The sequence below is a fragment of the Rhea americana genome, unplaced genomic scaffold (genome assembly GCF_003343005.1).
Source record: "Rhea americana isolate MKP2758 unplaced genomic scaffold, rheAme1 scaffold_37, whole genome shotgun sequence".
Taxonomy (NCBI): domain Eukaryota; kingdom Metazoa; phylum Chordata; class Aves; order Rheiformes; family Rheidae; genus Rhea; species Rhea americana.
Window position 1 is genome coordinate 210659 of NW_028186501.1, and position 21282 is coordinate 231940.

The 21282-nt window shown below is 41.7% G+C and overlaps 1 protein-coding gene across 2 annotated transcripts; it reads left to right on the forward strand.

Moving 5' to 3' along the window:
• The first annotated feature begins 1760 nt into the window (after positions 1-1760).
• Positions 1761-20705, forward strand: CDC23 (cell division cycle 23). 2 transcript variants are annotated; one of them, XM_085312703.1, is made up of 16 exons: positions 1761-1899; positions 1972-2044; positions 2959-3096; positions 3385-3427; positions 3789-3894; positions 4000-4132; positions 5783-5960; positions 6050-6147; positions 6398-6479; positions 7055-7208; positions 7356-7475; positions 7783-7858; positions 8278-8339; positions 10302-10380; positions 10478-10597; positions 11554-20705. In XM_085312703.1, the coding sequence occupies exons 1-16, from the start codon at positions 1784-1786 to the stop codon at positions 11722-11724; spliced, it is 1749 nt and encodes a 582-aa protein (XP_085168829.1). In that variant the 5' UTR covers positions 1761-1783; the 3' UTR covers positions 11725-20705. The 2 variants fall into 2 exon arrangements, with proteins under 2 accessions (XP_085168829.1, XP_085168830.1); XM_085312704.1 differs by having other exon boundaries at positions 1761-1896.
• Positions 20706-21282: the final 577 nt, after the last annotated feature.

Consider the following 21282-nt stretch of genomic DNA (forward strand, 5'->3'; position numbering starts at 1 on the left):
TTATTAGTGCTGCAGCCCCTTTTAAAAGAGTCCAGGTTGCCACTCCAGAAACTGTAAAGAGCACAAGCTGAACTATTACTGCCTTTCTGGAAAAGCTTAAGCAGTTATGGAGCAGAATGATCCCCAAACAAGTGCTTTTGTATTGTTTTTGTATTGTTAGGTCTAAACACCATGGAAAAGACACAGAGCCAAACTACGTTCTAGTGTAACTMTGGCAAAGTTGTCAGAGCACCTGTAGGATAAACACAAGGGGAAAATAAAAACAGGCTGAAATGAAGAAGAAAATCTTGGATAGAGTATAGCCCTGAGAGAGCAGAATTAGAATCACAGAATAGTTGAGGTTGGAAGGGACCTCCGGAGATCATTTAGTCTAACCTCCCTGCTCAAGCACGGTCACCTAGAGTATGTTAGACAGGGTTGCATCCAGGCAGGTTTTGAAKATCTCCAGAGAAGGAGACTCCACAACCTCTCTGGGCAGCCTGGTCCAGTGCTCYGTCACTCTCACTGTAAAGAAGTTCTTCCTCATATTCGGGCAGAACTTCCAGTGGAAGTTCCTTAGGATTGATTTACTTAGTATTTTTAAATCATGATTTGGGCACAGAAAGTAAAAGTACACGAATGAAATTCTGTGATGATACTAAGTTGGGAGGCATTGCAAAAAAGAGAGGCAAACTGAAGTACCATTAAGAAACAATTAGTTGACCTTGAAGATTGGAACTCAAGGACAATTTTGCACACCAAGATTAAACAGTAAGTATTTCTATTATAAGAACTGATCAACTAGAAACATGGAAGAAAGACCGATGTTTCCTCATCTGGTGTTTCTTGTTCTCAAAATAATTACAAACCTTTAGTGTTACTGAAGTTCTCTCTATATATTGCATCCAAGCTAAACGACAGCCAGTCTAAAACTCAGATGAGCTACATTTTAATTAAATAAGGCAAAATTCAAAATAAATGAAACAAGTCACAAATGAGTGAGATTTTCAGCTGCTGCTAATTTGGGAAGGCCCTCCAAAAGTCTGCTGACTATACTAACCTTTCCGCAGTTGTCTCCAAAATGGCTTTTTCTTGTTTTTCTCTCACTCTGTAGCCTCAAAAATCATTAGTCTCTGTACCTCACTGTATGTATCTGTTAAAAAAAAAATACCTTACTAAAAAGAGAGAAACATCAGTTTCTTTTCAAACAGTATGCAGAAAATAGATGTAAACAATATTTGAGAATGAGAAGAAAAAGGCAAAACTCTGTTCCCTGTWTTAAAAAAAGGGGGAGGGGGAGAGAAAGTTGACTCCAATAAAAACAACCCTACAGCTCCAGAAAAGGGAGGTGCATTACAGCTCTTGCACTGAACTTATAGTCCTCCCTAAAGCATCTCATTTCGCTGTACTCCTCGGAGAGCGGCTGCTTCTAGCAGGGGCCCCGGCTCCAGAGACCTGCGCTGGAGAGTAAGGCCGAAGGCGCCCAGGAGGGCGGCTCCCACCGTCCCGGCCGCAAGCTGGGCCCACGCATCCCACTTCGGCCTCCCCCAGCGCCGCGCCGCGCCGGGGCCCGAGGAGCGCCGGGACCCCCCGGCCGCGGGGCGGGGCCCAGCCGCCGCCGCGCCACGCGACCGCAGCGCGCCCTCGCGCCAATCGGCCAGTCGGCCAATCGGGCGCCGCGTGTTCAGCGCGCCTACTTCGATTGGGAGTGAGGCTTCGCGAGGCCGCCCAATGGGGAGACCGCGTGTAGCGCGCCAGCCGCGCTCAGTGTGCGGGGTTGCCATTGGTGGGGGCGCGCGGCAGGATGGCGGCGGCGGGGTCGAGCGACGGGGACTTCTCCGACCTGCGGGAGATCAAGAAGCAGCTACTGAGCGTGGCGGAGCGGAGCCGCGAGCGCGGGCTGCAGCACAGCGGGAAGTGGTGAGACGGCGGTGGCGGGCCCCGCGCCCCGCGCCGACGGGCCCCGCGCCGACCGCAGCTCTTTCCTTGCAGGGCCTCCGAGCTGGCCTTCGCCCTTGACCCGCTGCCGCTGAGCGAGCTCCCGCCGCCGCCCGCGCTCACGGAGGTACGGCCCGGCCCGGCCCGGCCCGGCCCGCCCGGCAGCCGGCACCGCGGTGCCTTGCGCACCCGGGGAGCAACTGCCGTGCCCCGCGGCGGCTGGGATCGCCGGCCGTTTCTTAAACTACCTAAAACTAAGCAAAGCGTCCGAGCGATCTTTGTAAAAGCTTCCTTAGAGAAGGCTGTTCGAAGTGCAGGTTCTTTTGTAACAGTCTTAAATCCTTTCTGTTATACACCTTTTTTAATAGGGTGAACAGAACTGAGCATGTTTTACCAGGTGACAGCACCCCATTTTGCATATTGCTATGGCACCCTAAATAAGGTATTCTGCAAGCAAAATTTTTGACGTTATGCTACTTTATTTTTGTTTGTTCATCTTTATTAAAGATTAAAAATTATTGTAATCCAAATTAGGTAATATTATTAAACTTTGATCCTTAAAACACATGAGAAATCAGTTTTATCTCCATCCATATGTCCATAGAAGGACTGTAGGACTTTCAGGAAGAYTCCTACTTTGTTATATTGCAGTAATGTAAGGTCATAAATGCATTCCAAAGTGATATGAAGATGTTTATGCCTACAAATTAGCAGGTTAATGTTGTTTAATATGGAATTCTTGATCACCTTTCATATTTGTGGCCATTCAGGCTCGCTGAGTAGCTAACTCATGCCTTCTATTGGCTTGCCACAGTCTGTTTTCCGGAGTGCCATGGTTTACTTTAAATATTTCTGACCATTATTTGGAAACTAGGAATTTGATCACATGAGGGAATGGAGAGACTAGCAAATGGTACTCAAACTATCTCTGAGTGTGAATAAGCTATATTTTTAGCTTTCTGAACAGTTTCTTTGATATATTTCTAACTGGATGAATTTCCTGAAGCATGCCACATTCTGAACTCCTCTTTGTCCTTGCAGGAGGACGCTCGTGATTTGGATGCCTATACATTAGCCAAGTCTTACTTTGATCTAAAGGAATATGACAGGGCTGCATATTTTCTGCGGGGCTGCAAGAGTCAAAAGGCTTACTTCTTGTATATGTACTCTAGATACCTGGTAAGACAGATGAAAAAATTCCCTTTATCACAGAATTCATCTACTTCCTCCTTCTCTCATCTAGAACCTGGCATACTTTAGTTTTCTGTCCACTTCTAAATGRCAGTTTAGAAAGCCAAATTTTATGGGGGCAGGTTTGTGGGTTTTTTTTTTGGTTTTCTAACTGAGCCAAATAGAATTGTCTGTAGTGCTCTTGAAAACTCAGTTTAAATACTGCTGCAAGAATTGAAAGAAACCTAAGAAATATGCTACTGTAAAGTAAGCTTGTTTTTCTTCTGTTTTCTGCAGTCAGGAGAAAAGAAGAAGGATGATGAAACAGTGGATAGTTTGGGTAAGGCTCTGGTGTGAATGAACATAAGACAATATAATGAAGCTTCCGGTAATGCCTCTTCATGCAAATCATTTCCATTTTATGTCWTGCACCTTTATTTTTGGATAGTGCACTGTAATGTAGTTTTCTTTTACTCTCAATTAATTGGCTTGACACTGGTTACAGATTTTCATCTTGTAGTTCTTTTTTTTAAAGCAGGTGATGAGACTTAAAGATTTTCTTTTAAAAAGAGAATAATAATCAGAGGGTGGTAAGCTTTCGGATCATGCCAGTGATGGACTCTGAATGGACTCTTGGCTTCACAATTACTGTGATAAGAATCTTGACTGAAAGCTAGCTATCTGACATTCTCTCCATGCAGGACCTCTGGAAAAAGGGCAAGTAAAAAATGAAGCTCTACGAGAATTAAGAGTAGAGCTTAGTAAGAAGCATAAAGCACGAGAACTGGATGGATTTGGCCTTTATTTGTAAGTATGCATATATTGCTGGTGTATTTGTGTATACTTATATGAGTGCACAGAGTATATGCCTCTGATAACTTGGTAACTTCTACTTGGTAACTTTTTCTACAGATATGGTGTTGTGCTGCGGAAGCTGGACCTAGTGAAAGAAGCCATAGATGTATTTGTTGAAGCTGCTCATGTCTTACCTTTACACTGGGGAGCCTGGCTGGAACTTTGCAACTTGATCACAGATAAAGAGATGGTAAAAACTGGGAACTACAAAGATGTAGTAATAAATTCCAGAGTCTAACCTGATTCAGTAACTGAATGCATCAGTTACTGATGGATTAGTTGTCATAAGATTGGTGTTACCCACAGCTTTATTCTCCTGTGAGACTGTCAGACAAGGCAACCCTAGACTGTAAATTATGTYGTTGAAGCATCTTTTTCTGCAATTGTTTGCCATGCTGTAGTCTGAGAATCTTTATTATAGCCAGGACTAACTTCTCCTCTTTCACCCATCTAATGGTTTAAGAAATGACTAATGCACACATTCTGAAATAGTTGTTAGCGAGGTTATTTTGATGTAAGGAACATCCTCCTTTGATTTTTTTTTTCTTTTTAAAGTATCTGGTTCTGGTTTCACAGTTGCTAAGCTCTTTTGTTGGTAGACTGAAAGTATATCTAAAATCACTGTAGGTAACATTTTTGAATGACCGAAAGATTTTGCTTTTYGTGTTACCGTTGTGCCAATTGTATGTGATGATACAGATCCTTTGGTAAGTAGCCATTCAACCAAATAAGCCTTTAATAATGCTCTTCCTACATTATTAGCAAGTGCAGTACAGTAGGCTTGAATCTGTAATGAGAAATGATTGTATCTGGAGACCTGATATTCAACTCCACRTGATTTGGTGAAGTTACTTTGAACTAGCTGTGATTTGTTTTTGTGGCTTAGACACCTATTAGTAATGGGAGTGCATCTCTGAGTTTAATTTCCCGAGAGAATGTATTTTACATCCTCTGATACAGCTTCATGATGTGAAACAAAGTATGATAATGGGGATGATTGAGAAATTCATTTCAAAAGCGCAGTTCTCATCCAAATTAAAAAATCACATAGGCGCACCCTTTGTCAAATACAAAGCCACACATAGGAAATGAAGGAGCGTATCAAATAACTGAACTTAGATATAGAAATAGATTTTGTCTTTATGCATGGGATTTATGCGACCACTCCTGGAATTCTCACTCAATTCTGAGTGGTAACATACTTTAAAAAGTAGAAGGGACAAAGAAGAGAGGCTTACAGATTTGTGGAAAAGGGGGAATKTATTTCTGGTGAGTTTACTTAGTTGTGTTCACGTGGCTCATCAAAAACAGTGATTTTGATTTTTTTCTGATGTTCAAATATGGGGGAAAAATACCATCTTCCAAAGGACATTTGAATTTATTGGAAAAGTAAGGCTAGTAGCTGAAGCAGAAGCCAGGTACTCTCAGGTTTGAAATAAGACAGTCATGTTTTTTCAATTACTGTTGAAATTGCAGAAGAATTGGAGTCATTTCATTTGGTCAGTCATGGCAGTACATAGGGAGTGACTAAATGTGATTCTGTGATTCATATTGTACTGTTCTTTGGACCAGATGTTTTAATGCTTCTTTCTTGTTTCAGTATTCTTAATTTATAGGCATCATTTAGTCTCTCCTGTGGAAGAACCTGATATTAATTCTTGGTCCTAATACAGGTCTTTCATAGCTGGTGTTATGGCCTAAGAGAAAGGTTATGGAAGGTCTTCTACTGCAAGACCATTTACTAGATCATGGGAGGGAAAATAATAGATTCTTTGCCATGGGTGGCTCTTAGAATACCACTGATTGTCATTTCTTCCTCCTCTTCTTTGATTCTTACTAGTTGAAGTTCCTGTCCTTACCAGATACATGGATGAAAGAGTTCTTTCTTGCACATATTTATACAGAGCTGCAGCTGATAGAGGAGGCTCTGCAGAAGTATCAGAGTCTCATTGATGCAGGATTTTCTAAAAGCACTTACATCATCTCTCAGATTGCAGTTGCCTACCACAACATTCGAGGTCAGTGATACTTACTAGTAGGAGCGAGCCTCTTGATGCAAGCTTAGCATTTGTAGTTCTTATTCTCAAATCTGCTGTTTCTTGTTCAGATATTGACAAAGCTTTATCCATCTTTAACGAGCTAAGAAAACAAGACCCTTACAGAATAGAAAACATGGACACTTTCTCCAACTTGCTGTATGTTAGGGTAAGCACCTTTTTTTTTGTTGCCTGTGCTATGTTACGTATCACGCTAGCATTTATCAGAGGTATTGTACCCATTGGATAAGCAGCTGTGGTTAACTAGCCTCTCTGAAGATTGGCTTTCAGTCTTTTTCTRCTCCCTACTACTCCATGAAATAGATGCTAGGTATGCATTGCCGACCTCCTAGCTTTTCTTCCGTCAGRAAGTGTAATGTGCTCCTTTCCTCACCAGTTTCATTTCTGTGTTCCACTAGAGCATGAAGCCTGAGTTGAGCTACCTGGCTCACAATCTCTGTGAGATAGACAAGTATCGTGTTGAGACCTGCTGTGTAATTGGTGAGAGCTAGCTCTGCTACTTGTTCTTATTATACTGTCTGCGGACTGTGGGACATCTTAACACTGATGAAAATGATCTGCCAGCAAGGCTATCAAGACCACCTTGTAGGCGTGGTCTCACACAGCATAAAAATGCAGACAAAATGACAGAGGACCCCTTTCCATCATCTTACTCTGCAAAAGCTACTGTAATATTGTCAGTGCAAAGAGGAGTTGAAGAAAACCTTATGAAGACCCATTTAGTGCATAATCCCTTTATTCATAGTCCTGAAACTCCAAAAGAAATAGTTCTRTGTCAGGTCTGAGAAATTCATTTATTAGATCATGAAATAAGTTTCAGGGTGGGGGGGGGGATGGGATCTTAATTGATTGGTGCTGGAAAAGGATTTGACCAGAGCACTGGAGAGCAGCCTGCTATTAGGTCTCTTGAAGTTTGAATCATACCTGCCTTTAATAGGTCTCTTTATAAACTTTTAAGTTAATAGGTAGTAGTTAATACCTCTTCCACCTGTTTTCTATTTCTCTGCTGTTTTTTCCATTTATTTGTTTAAATTTGGCTTTTTTTTCTGCTTTAGGAAATTATTATAGCTTACGCTCCCAGCATGAAAAAGCAGCACTCTACTTCCAGAGAGCCTTGAAACTAAATCCTCGGTATCTGGGAGCCTGGACGCTTATGGGACATGAGTATATGGAAATGAAGAACACATCTGCAGCTATTCAAGCTTATAGGTATCACTCATGCACCGCACAAAATAGCGTTGAGGCTCACATACAAAAGGATTGGAGTAATATCTTSTGTATTTCCTTGTTAGTTTTTGCTGAATTTTGTCTTGATCCTGACTGCTTCCTGATTTGTATGTTTCCTTTTTTTGACAGACATGCGATAGAGGTGAACAAAAGGGACTACAGAGCCTGGTATGGCTTGGGGCAAACCTATGAAATCCTCAAAATGCCGTTTTACTGTCTCTATTATTACCGACGGGCCCACCAGCTCAGGTAGAGTTGAGAACATGGCCATGTTTCTTGGTGTTCATTCTGAACTGCTTCCTGCCTGCTAAAGAATTTAAATACAGGAAATAAGCTAGGGAAAAGGGGCAAAAGCATCAGCTCCATGGTTTGTGCAGTCTCACTGTGCCGATTACTTTCAGTTGTATTTGTTAACCCTTAGCAAAGGCTTTGTCAATTAAATACCAAAGAGCCCTGGTCAGGGGTCTAAGTGACATATAAGAGGGAGGATGAAAGACTGCCAGACAGTCTCAGCTGGCTGTTCATTAAACTACATTTAGGAATTGCTTTTTTACAGACCCAATGATTCCCGTATGCTGGTTGCTCTAGGAGAATGCTATGAGAAACTCAACCAGTTAGTGGAAGCTAAAAAGGTAAGTGAGCACTGAAATACAGAGTAGTACAGGCTGTATGTTAGAATGTCTTTCAGGATGCTAGGTGGGGTTGCAGTTAAAACTGTGTGGCTAGCCCTACAAGAACTCAGCCTTACTGAGGGACATAGACGAGTGCTTGTAGTAGTTGCTGATATTTATTGCAGTCCTGAACCTAGCCTCAGAATGTAAGGAAGTGCATACAACGTGTTGTTAGGGGCTTATTTAAACTGCTTTTGTTGCATTTATGATAGGGGAGTTCTGCTTCAATGTAACTGGAGCACCCGACAAAGAGTTGTCTACAGGTTATATACTCCTTTCCTGGAGAGCTGTATAGTTTTCTGTTTCTAACWTTCTTTCATGAGAGTTGTGAGCTGGAGTTGGTTTTGTTCTGTGCTTGACTGACTTTTTTTTTTTGGCAGTGCTATTGGAGAGCTTATGCGGTTGGAGATGTGGAGAAAATGGCATTGGTGAAACTGGCAAAGTGAGTACATAGTAACATTAAATTGTCAAGATTATATAAAGTGGAATTAAAGCACTCTGATACATGCTGATGAAATAATAAATGGAAAACAAGTGGAATTGTTTTGGGGCAATACTACTTTTGGAGCTACGTTATAAGAGGTATTTTTAGAAAGCCTGCACAAATCCTAGTGTCTAGCCTTAGCTTTAGGTTTTCCTTCAGGACAATTACAGAGGGAGTCATAGGACAGTGTAGATTGGAAGGGGCCTCTGTAACCTGAAATGATTTGGGCAGCCAGTGCCAACACTTGTGTGAGTTATAGTGGAGCTTAAATAAGTACCTGATGCTCGATAATTATACAGAATAGTAGATTGACTTTGTCCAATGTATAGAAGCAATGTGAAAGAAGGCTCTAACTTGCAATAAATGTGAACACTGTGATTTTAGCACCAATTTTTGTTGAGAAAGAAGTAGTATAAAGGGAAGAAGGTGAAAGAGAAGAAATCATAGAATCAATAAGGTTGGAAGGGACCTCTGGAAATCATCTAGTCCAACTCCCCCTACTCAAGCAGGGTCACCTAGAGTATGTTAGACAGGGTTGCATCCAGGCAGGTTTTGAAGATCTCCAGAGAAGGAGACTCCACAACCTCTCTCGGGAGCCTGTGCCAGTGCTCCGTCACTCTCACAGGGAAGAAATTCCCCCTCACGTTCAGGCGGAACTTCCTGTGCTTCAATTTCTGCCCATTGCCTCTAGTCCTTTTGCATGGGATAACTGAAAAGAGTTTAGCCCCATCCCCTTGACACCTGCCCTTCAGATACTTACACACATTGATAAGATCCACCCTCAGTCTTCTCTTCCCCAGGCTGAAGAGGCCCAGTTCTTGCAGCCGTTCCTCATAGGGCAGATGCTCCAGACCTCTGATCATCTTTGTAGCCCTACACTGGACTCTCTCCAGCAGGTCCATGTCTCTCTTGTCCTGGGGAGCCCAGAACTGGACACAGTACTCGAGATKAGGCCTCCCCAGKGCWGAGTAGAGGGGCAGGATCACCTCCCTTGACCTGCTGGCAACAGTCTTCGTAATGCACCCCRGGAGACCATTGGCCTTCCTGGCCACAAGGGCACACTGCTGGCTCATGGTCAACCACTCCCAGGTCCTTCTCTGTAGAGCTGCTCTCCAGGTGGTCAGCCCCTAGCTTGTACTGGTGCCTAGGGTTATTTCTCCCTAGGTGCATGACTCTGCACTTGTCCTTGTTGAACCTTGTTAGGTTCCTCTCCGCCCAGTTCTCCAGCTTGTCCGGGTCTCTCTGAATGGCAGCTCCCTCAGGTATGTCACCCACTCCTCCCAGCCTGGTATCATCAGCAAACTTGCTGCGGATGCACTCTGTCCCCTCATCCAGGTCATTGATGAAGAGGTTGAACAGGATGGGGCCCAGTACTGAGCTCTGGGGGACGCCACTAGCCACAGGCCTCCAACTAGACTCCCCGCTACTGATGACAACCCTCTGAGCTCTGCCTTTCAGCCAGTTCTCAGTCACCTCACTATCCATTCGTCTAACCCAGAYTTCCTGAGCTTATCTAGGAGGATGTTATGGGAGACGGTGTCAAAAGCCTTGCTGAAGTCAAGGTACACAACGTCCACTGCTATACAAAGATTTTGGAGTGTAAGAAGGGAAGACAATAGCCAGTTAGAATAGGATGGAAAAGGTCTTAAAAAATGTAATAGAATAGATATCGTCAAAACAGGGACATTTACCTGTAGCTGCTTCTAGCAATTAGCTTCTGACTGGCCTCACACTGTTAATCTATTCCATGAAGRGCAGGACATGGTACATGACTTGCAAATTCTAAAGGAAAAGGCTGGACTAGTTCAGGTCAGGTTTAATAGGTACCTTCTCGTAGATCAAGAAGGTCTAGAAATTCCTGCTCTGGGGGTCTTCCACAATGTACTTTTATTTCAATGGCCCATTTTTGTCCTTTTCTAGGCTGCATGAACAGCTGAATGAATCTGAACAGGCTGCTCAGTGCTATATCAAATACATCCAGGATATCTATTCCTGTGGGGTAAGACTGTATCTTGGGAATAGGAGGGAAAAATAAGCATGATGTAGAACTACCTTAGAAGGCACTTAAAGATGGTATTTTTCCCCTGATCTTGTAGGAGATAGTGGAGCACCTAGAGGTTAGTACTGCCTTCCGTTACCTGGCCCAATACTACTTCAAGTGTAAGCTCTGGGATGAAGCCTCAGCCTGTGCTCAGAAATGCTGTGCATTCAATGATGTGAGTAGTCACACAATCCCCAGTGCTTCCTTTTTAGGGGATCTCTGGCATTGATCTTGGCTTTTCTCAGAGTGGGGGGAATCTTTTATTAAAGGAATGAGAGCTGTTTGCCATGCAAGTGAAGGGTCATACCTTGAATCTTGTGTACCCGATTTCTGCTGCTGTCTATGATTGACTAAAGTTGGGGAATACAGTGTAGGTAGTAAAACTGAACCATATCATACTAGATTCATGTTCATTAAGTAAAAGAATATGAGACTCTTCGTGGAAATCTCAAGATTGCAGAAAATGTCGCGGGTAAAGAAGGGCCTAATATTCACAAGCCACCCTGCGTAGTACTGGTATTTACATGACCTCATATTTCTGATCTTGTTTGTATGTAGACAATGCAGAGGATATAATAGTATTTGTTTTCTGTATGTGACTCAGTATCATGAGATTTTCTGAAGCTGTAAATGAACAGCTTAGATTTTTGACTTCAGCCTGGAAGTAGGCTCTACAGCCATGAGTGCAGGGTGTTTGGCTTATCCTTAACAAAGCTGTCTGAACTTGAAAGAGAAGAACTGGGATTTAGTTTATTTGAAATTTCTCCCATCTAGTTTTCAGTGGAGTATTTGAACACAGTTGGTGGTTGATATTACCACTTTGGCTTGAAATATCAGAGTAATGTGGGAATGAGGTGAGTAAAAGAAGTAAGGACTATTTAAAGAAAAGCTTGACATACTTTACTATTCTTGTTAAATAGCAGAAAACAAAAAAACAGACTACGCATATTTTACAGCAGTTTGGCATTCTGTAAGACTGTAGCTTACATTGCTTACATATGGAATTTGACTGAGAAATCACCCATTCGTAGGGATTTAGGCTTGTATTTCATACAAGCATATGTATGAAGCATATGCAACATAATAGTATGGGGTTTTTTTTGTATATTCTTTTTTATAAATTGTTTTCAGACTAGAGAAGAAGGGAAGGCCCTGCTGCGGCAGATCTTACAACTTCGCAACCAAGGAGAAACCTCATCCACAGAAATTGCTGCTCCCTTTTTCCTCCCTGCATCACTGTCAGCCAACAACACTCCCACACGTCGTGTGTCTCCACTCAATCTGTCTTCTGTTACACCATGAACAGTGCTGATACTTCCAAACTAACCTGTGCACCGAATGTGACATTGCAGATGGGGCTTATTCCTGTTACTGCAACTAATTTCTTTCCAGTGAATTTTTTTCATTCAGTGTTGCCTTCRCTTGGAGGATAAGAATTATTAGAGCCTGCAGCTGAAGGCAAGTATGACCAAACAGGCAAAGGTGCAGCCTACATGAAAGTGCCTATGCTGAGACGTCAGAATCTGCTGTACTTCTCACCAGGTCATTCCAGTCAGAAGGCAGTCTGTTTCAATAGACATGATTATTCATAACTGAGAGTGGGGGAAGAACTTGTCTGCTTGAGTTAAAACATATTGGAAATTTGAACATATTTGAGCTGACTCTACCCTGTTACATCTGGCTTTATTGAACATCTTGGAAGACTTCTTAGTGGTATTTTGCTGCCTACATCAGAAGCTGTTACCTGCCTTGGCTGTTTAAGGATTTTTACCTATATTCAACTACATGAAAGATGTTCCACTAAAACAGCATGAGGCACTTAGATCTGTCCTGTGCTATGTTAGGGGAAAACAGAATTTAGAGCTGGAAGGTGTCAGAGAAATTTCAAGTAGTGACAGATGACAGCTGATTGTTGTTCAATATGTGGTTCTGACAGATATTTTGACTTTGGATAGAAAAGCAGCCAGGAGGATAGTATAATTAAAAAAAATGTTACTGTCCTTGGGCTTCTTCATGGTGCAACTTTTATGTGTACTGTAGCAAATGAAATTGGATGAACTGGGATGGATTATTATGTTATTATGGATTGTTTTATCTAGTGGACTGTAGGATGCAGGGGATTGCTCCCCTCTGAGTCTKCTGGGTGCAAGATGTTCCTACATCTGGCCAATACTGACTGAGGCTGAGTGTGAGTTCCAAAAATGCACCAATGCACTACAGACATGGCCATAAACAGATTAACACAGACGAGAGGACAGTGCCTTTACATGCACTCAAAGTAAACATGAACTGCAGAAATGGCCTGATCTGGTTCCTGCTTGCTGACTAGTTAGGCTTAAGGTATGCTAGTGGAACATGGATATACTCTCAGTGACTTAGTTCTCACGCCTGCTCACGTTCACAGGTCTTTCCAGTCCCTGGCCAAGACCTTAAGTCTTTCTAGCATCCATGTCTTTACTTTAAGTGTTCATGTGAAAGAAATGCATTCAGAGTAGGGAGCACAGTCACATAGGAAATAGGAAYAGAGTTTAATAGAGGCATAGAACACACTATGGTAATTAAGCACATTGCTCAGCCAGGCTGAGACTATTGACCAGCAGCCTGCTTACTCACAATTGTCTGCTTTTATTCTCTCTGTCAGTTATATTTTTACATGCTTGTTTCTCCCTGATCCAGCTGCAGCGCTTGCTTGATCTTTGATCTGTCCTCTGAACAGTCTATGAKAGATTTTACCTGGTCCCACAATCCACTTCAGACTACTTAGAGTAAATTTGCTCTTTCCTTTAAGACCCTTTCTCATAACCTGTGACAGCCTTACTGGTTACAAAGTTTCTGCTTAAGTCTCTTGAAAGTTAACACTTTAGTCCTTCCTTTAATGGCCCATGGACCCATGTCTTAAGGATTCTAGTGTCTGGTACCTTCTCTTATCTACCCATGTGCTTAWTTTATCACCTTAAATTTTACGTTTCATAGCAGTTAACCAGATATCCTTACATGTATATGTAGTCTGTTCACAGTTTTGCTAAGGTAATGAAGAACCGAGGTCAACAGCTTTGCTGACTTTGATTTGAATCATCTTGCTTATTGACAGATAGGGCCCTTCAAACAAAGACAGCATCATGTTTGGGCTTTGCTTGCCTAGGAGGAGTATGATTTTGTTTTGAGCAGTGACTTGTGAAGAAACACCAACGATTTGGGATAGTATCAGTTTGATTTATGAGCTGCAGTCTGACTTCAACCAAATTCTCTCAGTTCTATTCAGTTACATCTTGTAAGCTGKATACAACTTGGAGCTATTTCTAGAAATACTTGAGACTTCTATAAATGTTTGGTAATGAGAAATTATGAATAATCCATAGAAGTTCCTTTCTAAACAAGTTCCAGTTTCCTCAGGCCTATCTAATAGCTGAATCTCCCATTTAGTTCTGAAATTATCTGAAGATTTCCTCAGGAGGAAATACTCCAAATTTTAACTGGACATCTTTTAAAGAAGATTATCCAAACTGTGGTGTTTGTAAAGGTCCTGCATTAAATTTGATATCTGGGTATCACTATGGGAAGATMTCTGTAAGAATTAACTGTGTTCACCAGATCTAAATAGCAGAACTGCTTTCAGCTGATGCAGTGTTGCCTCCTGAGTTTTTAAAAGGCCTTCACCATCAGGAAAATCAGTGGAGTTTGGAAGGCACCTCTTTCAAATACTTCTATTTTAAATACCTGTCTGTAAAACATGCTGTGGAGTTGAACAATTATGACTAAGTTGGGTTGTCAGGATGCACTAAAGCCCAAGAAGGATTGCGAGTTCATTTCTTCTCTCTTACGTTAAGCTTAGATACTGGCACTTAATGCTGAGTTCAGAAACTTGTGTTTAGTGAAGGCATGCTGACCGACATGTTGCTGCTTTGCATGTCTGCTATAGTAAGCCAGCTCTGTAAGTGTGAAAATCCCTGCTTGTAATGACATCTGTCCCTCAAGATGGGAATGATTTATTAAGAGTAAGGAGGAATTACACAGAAGTAGAAGTTGCCTACTGTTTTAACGCTAAAGATGTGGCCAATTAGTATATTTAGAACCATAAAACAGTCTACTAGTTTTTTGAATGTTCTAGTACATACACTAAATAAAGTTGTCACACCTTGTTACAAACATTGGTGACCTATAAAAAAAAATCATTAGTTTGTAATAACAATTGACGATCAGTTCTTATGCCGTCTGCAGAGCAAGTTCTAATGTAAATTACACAATTAATGCAGCAAAACAAATCTATTAGTTCTGTCTTTCCCTTCCAGTAAACTTACAAGCCTTATATATACTATAAATAACTCTTAGATTTATGGAAGCATTCTACATACTTCCATAAATAGAAAATGATGGTCATAAAAGACCATATTTATAGAACAGGCATAGAAGAACAATGGTCAAAATCTTAGTATTTTCTAGGAACAGTCAGTCTTACTGCAGAGAACTGTTAACATTGACCCCTTAGTATTTTGTTAGAGCTTGGATGGAAAAAAAAATTCAAAGTTCTATTTTGTTATTATATTCATAGATCTCTCTAAAAGTTATACTGGTTTTAACATAAATCTCATTTACAAATTAGTGTTGTCCATCACAGAGTTAAATTTTGGAAACAATTAAGCTTTGGTTTCTAGACAGGTATAAGTAGCCTCCAGTACGTACTTATGCAGTTTTCCTTCTGTGTTATTTCTATCTTGATTCAGTCATAATTCTTAATTATTCACCTCTCCTAGAGTCCTTTTGCGCTTGCACACTTGCTTGAAAGGATGTTGCTGAAATCAGCAATACTACCAATAGGTCTAGCGACTTCTCCTCAGGCTATTGTCCTTTGGAGGATCATCTTGTAAAACAATGCACCAAAGCCATCAGTTACTGTATTTTTTAAACACTTCTTACAGATCTTTAACTGCATTTAAAGATTGCATTAATCTCTGTTTTAGTGTTTCTAGCTCATATGCTGTTGGAGTAGCTTTTTCCGCAATTCCAACTGGCCCGTATTATTTCCTGGACAGTCTGTGTGAGGTTGCACTGATGTCTTGGTGTGTGACTTGATCTCTTGCATTCCATTCTGTGCAGATTAGGAGCTTTCCAAATCTTCTGTCTCTGAAGTTGTGGCCTACTTGGATAGTTGTCTCTATTTCTGCCCTTTGATTTATTAGTATCAGATAATACTTTTTGCTACCATTCACTTGGTGCTTTACTGTCAGTCCACCACTGCTTACAGTGTTCTTGTTTCTCAGCCAGCGATTATTGTGCGAGGAGACAATTCACAAGGAAGGAGCAGAACAGAGAATGAACATGGAATATGCAGGAGCTGGGGCAAGATCTTCCTTCAGCTTTCAGAACTTTGGACTGTTCTGTTCATACTCCCCTATTCTCTTCCGCTTGAGTGACATAGTAATCAAAGATCGGCTGTTGTTTAGGCAATCTTTCTCATGTTATAATATTCTTGATTGTGAGTCAGAGCCCCTTTGCTGCTGCTTTTGGATATTTATATTGCCTTTGCAGTGGCAGATATTGACTTGTTAACATTACCTGAATATGAATTTGTCCACATTCTAATTATCTTTGCTCAGACCTTTAAGTTCTGAATCCACTTGTCTGCCCTCCTAATGTTTTAGTGGTACCTGGATACCTGCAACAGGAGTGTTTGGAATCTTTTGTTTCTCTCCCATACAACCAGGCTGTTGCCAAACACAACCATTTCCTGAATCCAGAGTTACTACTTTTTTCAGGAAAAATAGTTTCTCTAAAATATCATTCTCCTGTTCAAAATTTTGTACTTGATGAACACAGTGTATCTGTGTAGTTACCAATTGCACCATCAGAATATGAAATAGTTTTAGAATCTTAATTTCTTTTCAGTGTCAGATAYGATATAAGCTGTGGTGTTTGGTGATTTTGAAGGTCCCATCCAGGGCCCAGGGCTCTTACAGTACACTGAGGCTCCTGTATCTATAGCCATTTTGGGGCAATGTATATTCCCATTCTCTCCAGCTAAAGCTCTAATTGCTGGTTGCCCCCTTAAATTATACACCAGTGTAGTCAGTAGCCCATGAGGGTCTTGAAGAGTCAGACTTGTCTATTGTGCAGAATCATACATAGATCTGAATCGGCCTTTCCTTCTTTCTCTTTTGGCAGCTACTGTTCAGCAGTTGTTCTGCCAGGGGTATGTGCTCAGTTTCAGATGTTCATGTTTTCTACTCTTCAGTTTATTCCATATCAGACTCCAATTCTTAGRTTATTGCTTGCCTGATCCATTTCAGATTTCTCCAAGAAACACCTTGCCTTTTCCTTGATCTTGAGAACAGTGGCTTTCCTCAGTTAACTTGTTTATTCCAGGCAGGTGGCCTGTTACTAGCAAAGGTGATTGCTTTGTCTGGTTTACAGACTTTCATCCTCTCTCTTTAAGTCTTTCTGTATCTATCTGTACTGTATAAATCTGTCGTGCTTGAATGAGTTTTACTAATTTTTTCCATCTGTTACCAAGATAGTTTACTCAACTAAAGGTATCCAAAAATACCTTTATGTAGCTTGAATCTACCTTATGGCYCATCCCTTATTTTAAATATAAATGGCTGGAGTCCAGCTATACATATCTGTTAACTATGACTTGTGCTTGTTACAGGACTGGATGTGACCTTGCTCTGTGATTTTTCTTTTTTTTYYTTTTTTTTTCAGCTTGGACATTCAGTGCAATGTAGTGTTGTCTTACTATGGCTTCTATGTATTTATTTACATTTCATCTTTAAAAATACTTGAGGAAAAATTCCATATTCATATAATATATTTTTACAACTCTTTTGGTGCTGAGCTTCATATAGTAAATGAACACTGATATTTATTAAAGATATGCTGGGTTTTCTTTGAATCTAACTAGTAATTATGAAAACAAAAAYGTGTGGTAGGGCAAATGCTAATACAGTACAAAATGAGCTATTTACTTGCCTGTATAATCTAGCAAGGGAGTGTGGAGAAGCATCATAAACATTCCTTCTTTGGAAATTCTGTGTATTTCTTACTAGGGGAGGGAAGAGCCCTGATTTTTTTCTACCAGGACCCCTGTGCACTTCCATTTACATGAGTCACAGTGAGGAGTGCAGTAGGCTATTTGTCCACCCATCATGACATGACCTGCCTCCTTGCCCCATCAGCCTTGCTGCTGGCAGAAGGGTGTGGGGATTGTTGACAATTTTCTGTTGCAACACCAGTGAGCAGAGGACTGGATGATGGTATTTGGATGATCCTGTTTGAAGGATGCTGACAGGAGATGGTTACAAGCTGCATGTGCTGAAATAGGTGCTGCCTAGTGCAGCCCCTCTTAGAGCAGTGCTGCCACATTCACGTGGCCTGCTGCAGGGGAGCATCCCGTAGGTGGGAAGGACAGTGCACTGGCCTGTGGACAGCAAGTGCTGGCCTGTATAAGGATTGCAGTGAGGCCAGACTGTAATGATAACCACAGTAGTGTGCCCAGGCTGTGCCATCCTGTTGTAGGAAGGTGATACTGACTTAACCCCTTATGTGAGGAGAGTGCAAGAAGCACTAGTTGATACAGCATCAGTATCAGCGTTGTAATTAAAGCAAAYGCAAAGGCAAGAGGGTAGTTGCTCCTTATTTACCTCTAGAAATCTAGTATAGCCATTTCTGCATGTCTTAGGGATGATTTTAGCCACTTCAGTGAAATGGCATTTTGGTAGCTCTTTCCCTTTTATCCATAGCTTCATGTACTTCATGAGAGCAGTCATTTTGGTGGCCACACAGAAGAACATGMAGGTAAGGCAGTACCACCATAATACTGGGTTCTCTGTGCATTGTGTACACGTAGCAGAGGCTCCTGTTTTCTTAATTCCAAATATTGTCAGAAATTATTCTGTCCTTTTTTATGCTCCTGAGCACCTGTCAAACCAACGTTTCTACAGAAGATAGCCTCAAGCAGCAAAACTGAATCTTGATACATTTTGCAAACACTTCTGCTATATACAACTGTGAGTGTATGAGTGAGGCCATTGGTAAAATTATTGTCCTCTGCCCCTGCTCACTTTCTCTTGCACAGCAGCAGGATGTTGCTGTTCCCTGAGACTCGCTGGTCAATAATAGAGAAGTTTTGGATACCTTAGCTGCAACAGAGAGAATACAGTTTTTGTCCCTCTTATCCAGAGGCTAGAAGTGCTCTTAATTGCAGGTAGAGATGGCTGAAGGGCAGCTGGAATAGGAAGACCAAACTACTCTGTGAGGAGAAAATATAAAAGTCAAGGTCTTTACTGCCATGAGAGAATTCCGATAGAGCATTCTAACTTGTGGAATTATGGAAAAATATTTACATGAGTGATGAACACAAAGGTTGACCACCCATAAAATTCCATTTAAAGTTCCATTTAAACATCATGGGAATCAGCATTTTTTTTCTTTTTCTTTTTTTCTCTTTTTTTTTTTTTTTTTTTTTGCCATGTAAGGGGAAAAAATGTTTCTCCAGACCTGTTCTTGTAAAGAGATTAAATGTGTTGCCTGATATACTCCAAAATATTTCAGCTAGAAGCAAATGCCTGCCCAGTTGTTGGAGATCTTCAGGCCCAAACTGTTGAAGCTGGGCAAAGGGATAAGCGATTGAAACCAATCTTACATCAGAAAATGTAAGACATTCATAATACTAATAAGTATTACATAAAGCAGTACCCTGTAATTAAATTACCAAGAATTGCTAATAGTGAATATTGACTATCCATATAAATATTTGTCCAGGCGTTACACTATTTGTACAAATGAATACAAGTATTCAACCCTGTGTAACATGCTCTAGGTGACCCTGCTTGAACAGGAAGGTTGGACTAGATGATCTCCAGAGGTCCCTTCCGACCTCAACCATTCTGTGATTCTGTATGAAGCAGAGCCAAGCCTGGGAGAGTYGTGTGGAAATCATCCTGTCCCCAAAGAGCAAATACTAAGGAAAAGAGCAAATATTAAGGAAAGAAGAGAAAATTGAATGACTGTTCTAGACTTTAAAATACGTTCATCAACATGATTTCTGTACTTGGTCACTTCTACTAACGTGTGTGGCTCAATAAGATTTTTAGTGTAGTCATTTATTTCCTTGTTTAAAAAATGAGTTAGTTGTTTTGTCAGAAAGAAATGTTTCTACTTCCACATGCAGTTGAAATGTTTTCAAACCATGAGTGCAGCCATTTTTACCTGCTTGTATTTGCTTAGTAAATTGAGGCATTTCTTTACTCTTTCTATGAGTGCCTAAAACTTTTATCCTCTGTGCTATTATATAACTTTATTCAGTTGAGATATTTGTAAGATTTACATTTGAAATAAGTAGATTCTTTCAAAAACAAAAACTATTTACTGTTTTGAACATTCATCAGCCTTATAGAAATTGTTAGTTATATCTGAATTAAGAATGGCAGGGTGCAGCCCACAGTCAGCTGTTACACCAGAAACAAAACTGAAGAAACAGGCTAACCTGAAATTGCTTCTCCATTCTGCATGGGCAGCTTAATGCTTTAGTTGCCTGGAACTATAAAGCGTATTGACAGAATCACTGTTAGGGAAAGATCTAAATAACATCTGTAATAAATAATCAGAAAGAAAAATCTAACCGGCTCTTATTAATAGACTAGATCAAATAAAGGGAAACTGTCTGCTCAAATGCTCAGAGCTAAGCTGGTGACGAGATTTGGCACTAGAAAGGAGCTTACCTCCAGGACATAGAGGAGGCAATTCAGAAGGATTTTTTTGTCCATGTCTGTAATATGAAGTGAGCAATATTTCTAAGGCTCATCTGATAATTTTACTTCACACAGTTCCTGCTTTTGTAAGACTGAAAATACAGGTGCTACCCGTGATATCTTCCACACCCTCCCTTTAATCCTTGAGAGGCATGACAGCCTTTTACTGCTGGCTCTCGTCTGTGGCGAGGTGCTGGGTGTTGCTCAATGCTGGTTGTGCTGCGTGGCTGCTGGTGGAATAGGCTTCACTTGACCCTCCACATTTAACTATTCTGTGCACACCTGAACCTGCTGGGATTGGATTTTGAGATAACTACTCGGCAATCTGATATGCCTAAAGAAAATTTACTAGAACACTGGTTAATTTTGCCATCACTATCTTCCCAGCTGTTTTGTTCTGTTGGGTGTCTTTTGTACTTCTTTCTTTGGGGGAAAAAAACGCAATGAGGTGTTCTTTCAGGAGACTCTTTTGTTAGTACTAGCCTTCTCCCAAATTATGATTTGTGAGATAAGGGAAATAAATGCCTCCCAACCCCATTTGTGAAGCTTTATTTTCTTCTGTTGGTGGGTACAGAAATGAACTCAGCTGTAGCTGTGTTTTGCAGCATTTATTCACTGTACAGGAAGGCATTTACATTGGTACTGCGATTAGCAACAAGGAAAGGGGCTGCCACCGTGCTTGTGGCTGTCCTTGCCGTTGGTGCACATCAGGGCACAGTGGGGGCTGGCTGCTTTTGGGGCCCAGCGGGTAGGAAGGCTGCGGGGCTGGGGCCAGATAACTTGTGCCCCTGGGACACCCTTGCGCCCTGGATGCTGTGGCGTCTCCAGGATGCCCTTGTCCCTGGGGTGCCCTTGTGCCCCAGATCCCCGGGTGTCCCCAGGACACCCTCGTGCCCGGAGAAGCGGCTATTCCAACGCGCTGCACCCTGCTGCCGGCGCCGGCCGTGCAGGACCACCTGATCCGGGCCCAGGGCGGTGCCGGCGGCAGCTCCCTGCTCCCTGTCCCGAGCAAGGCCTTCCCCAGGCCTCGGCTTGCACCTCCGGCGCTGCCGGGCGTGGGGCTCAGCGCCCTGGGGCGGGCCGGGGGCTGCCGCCGCCGGGGGCCGGGCCAGGG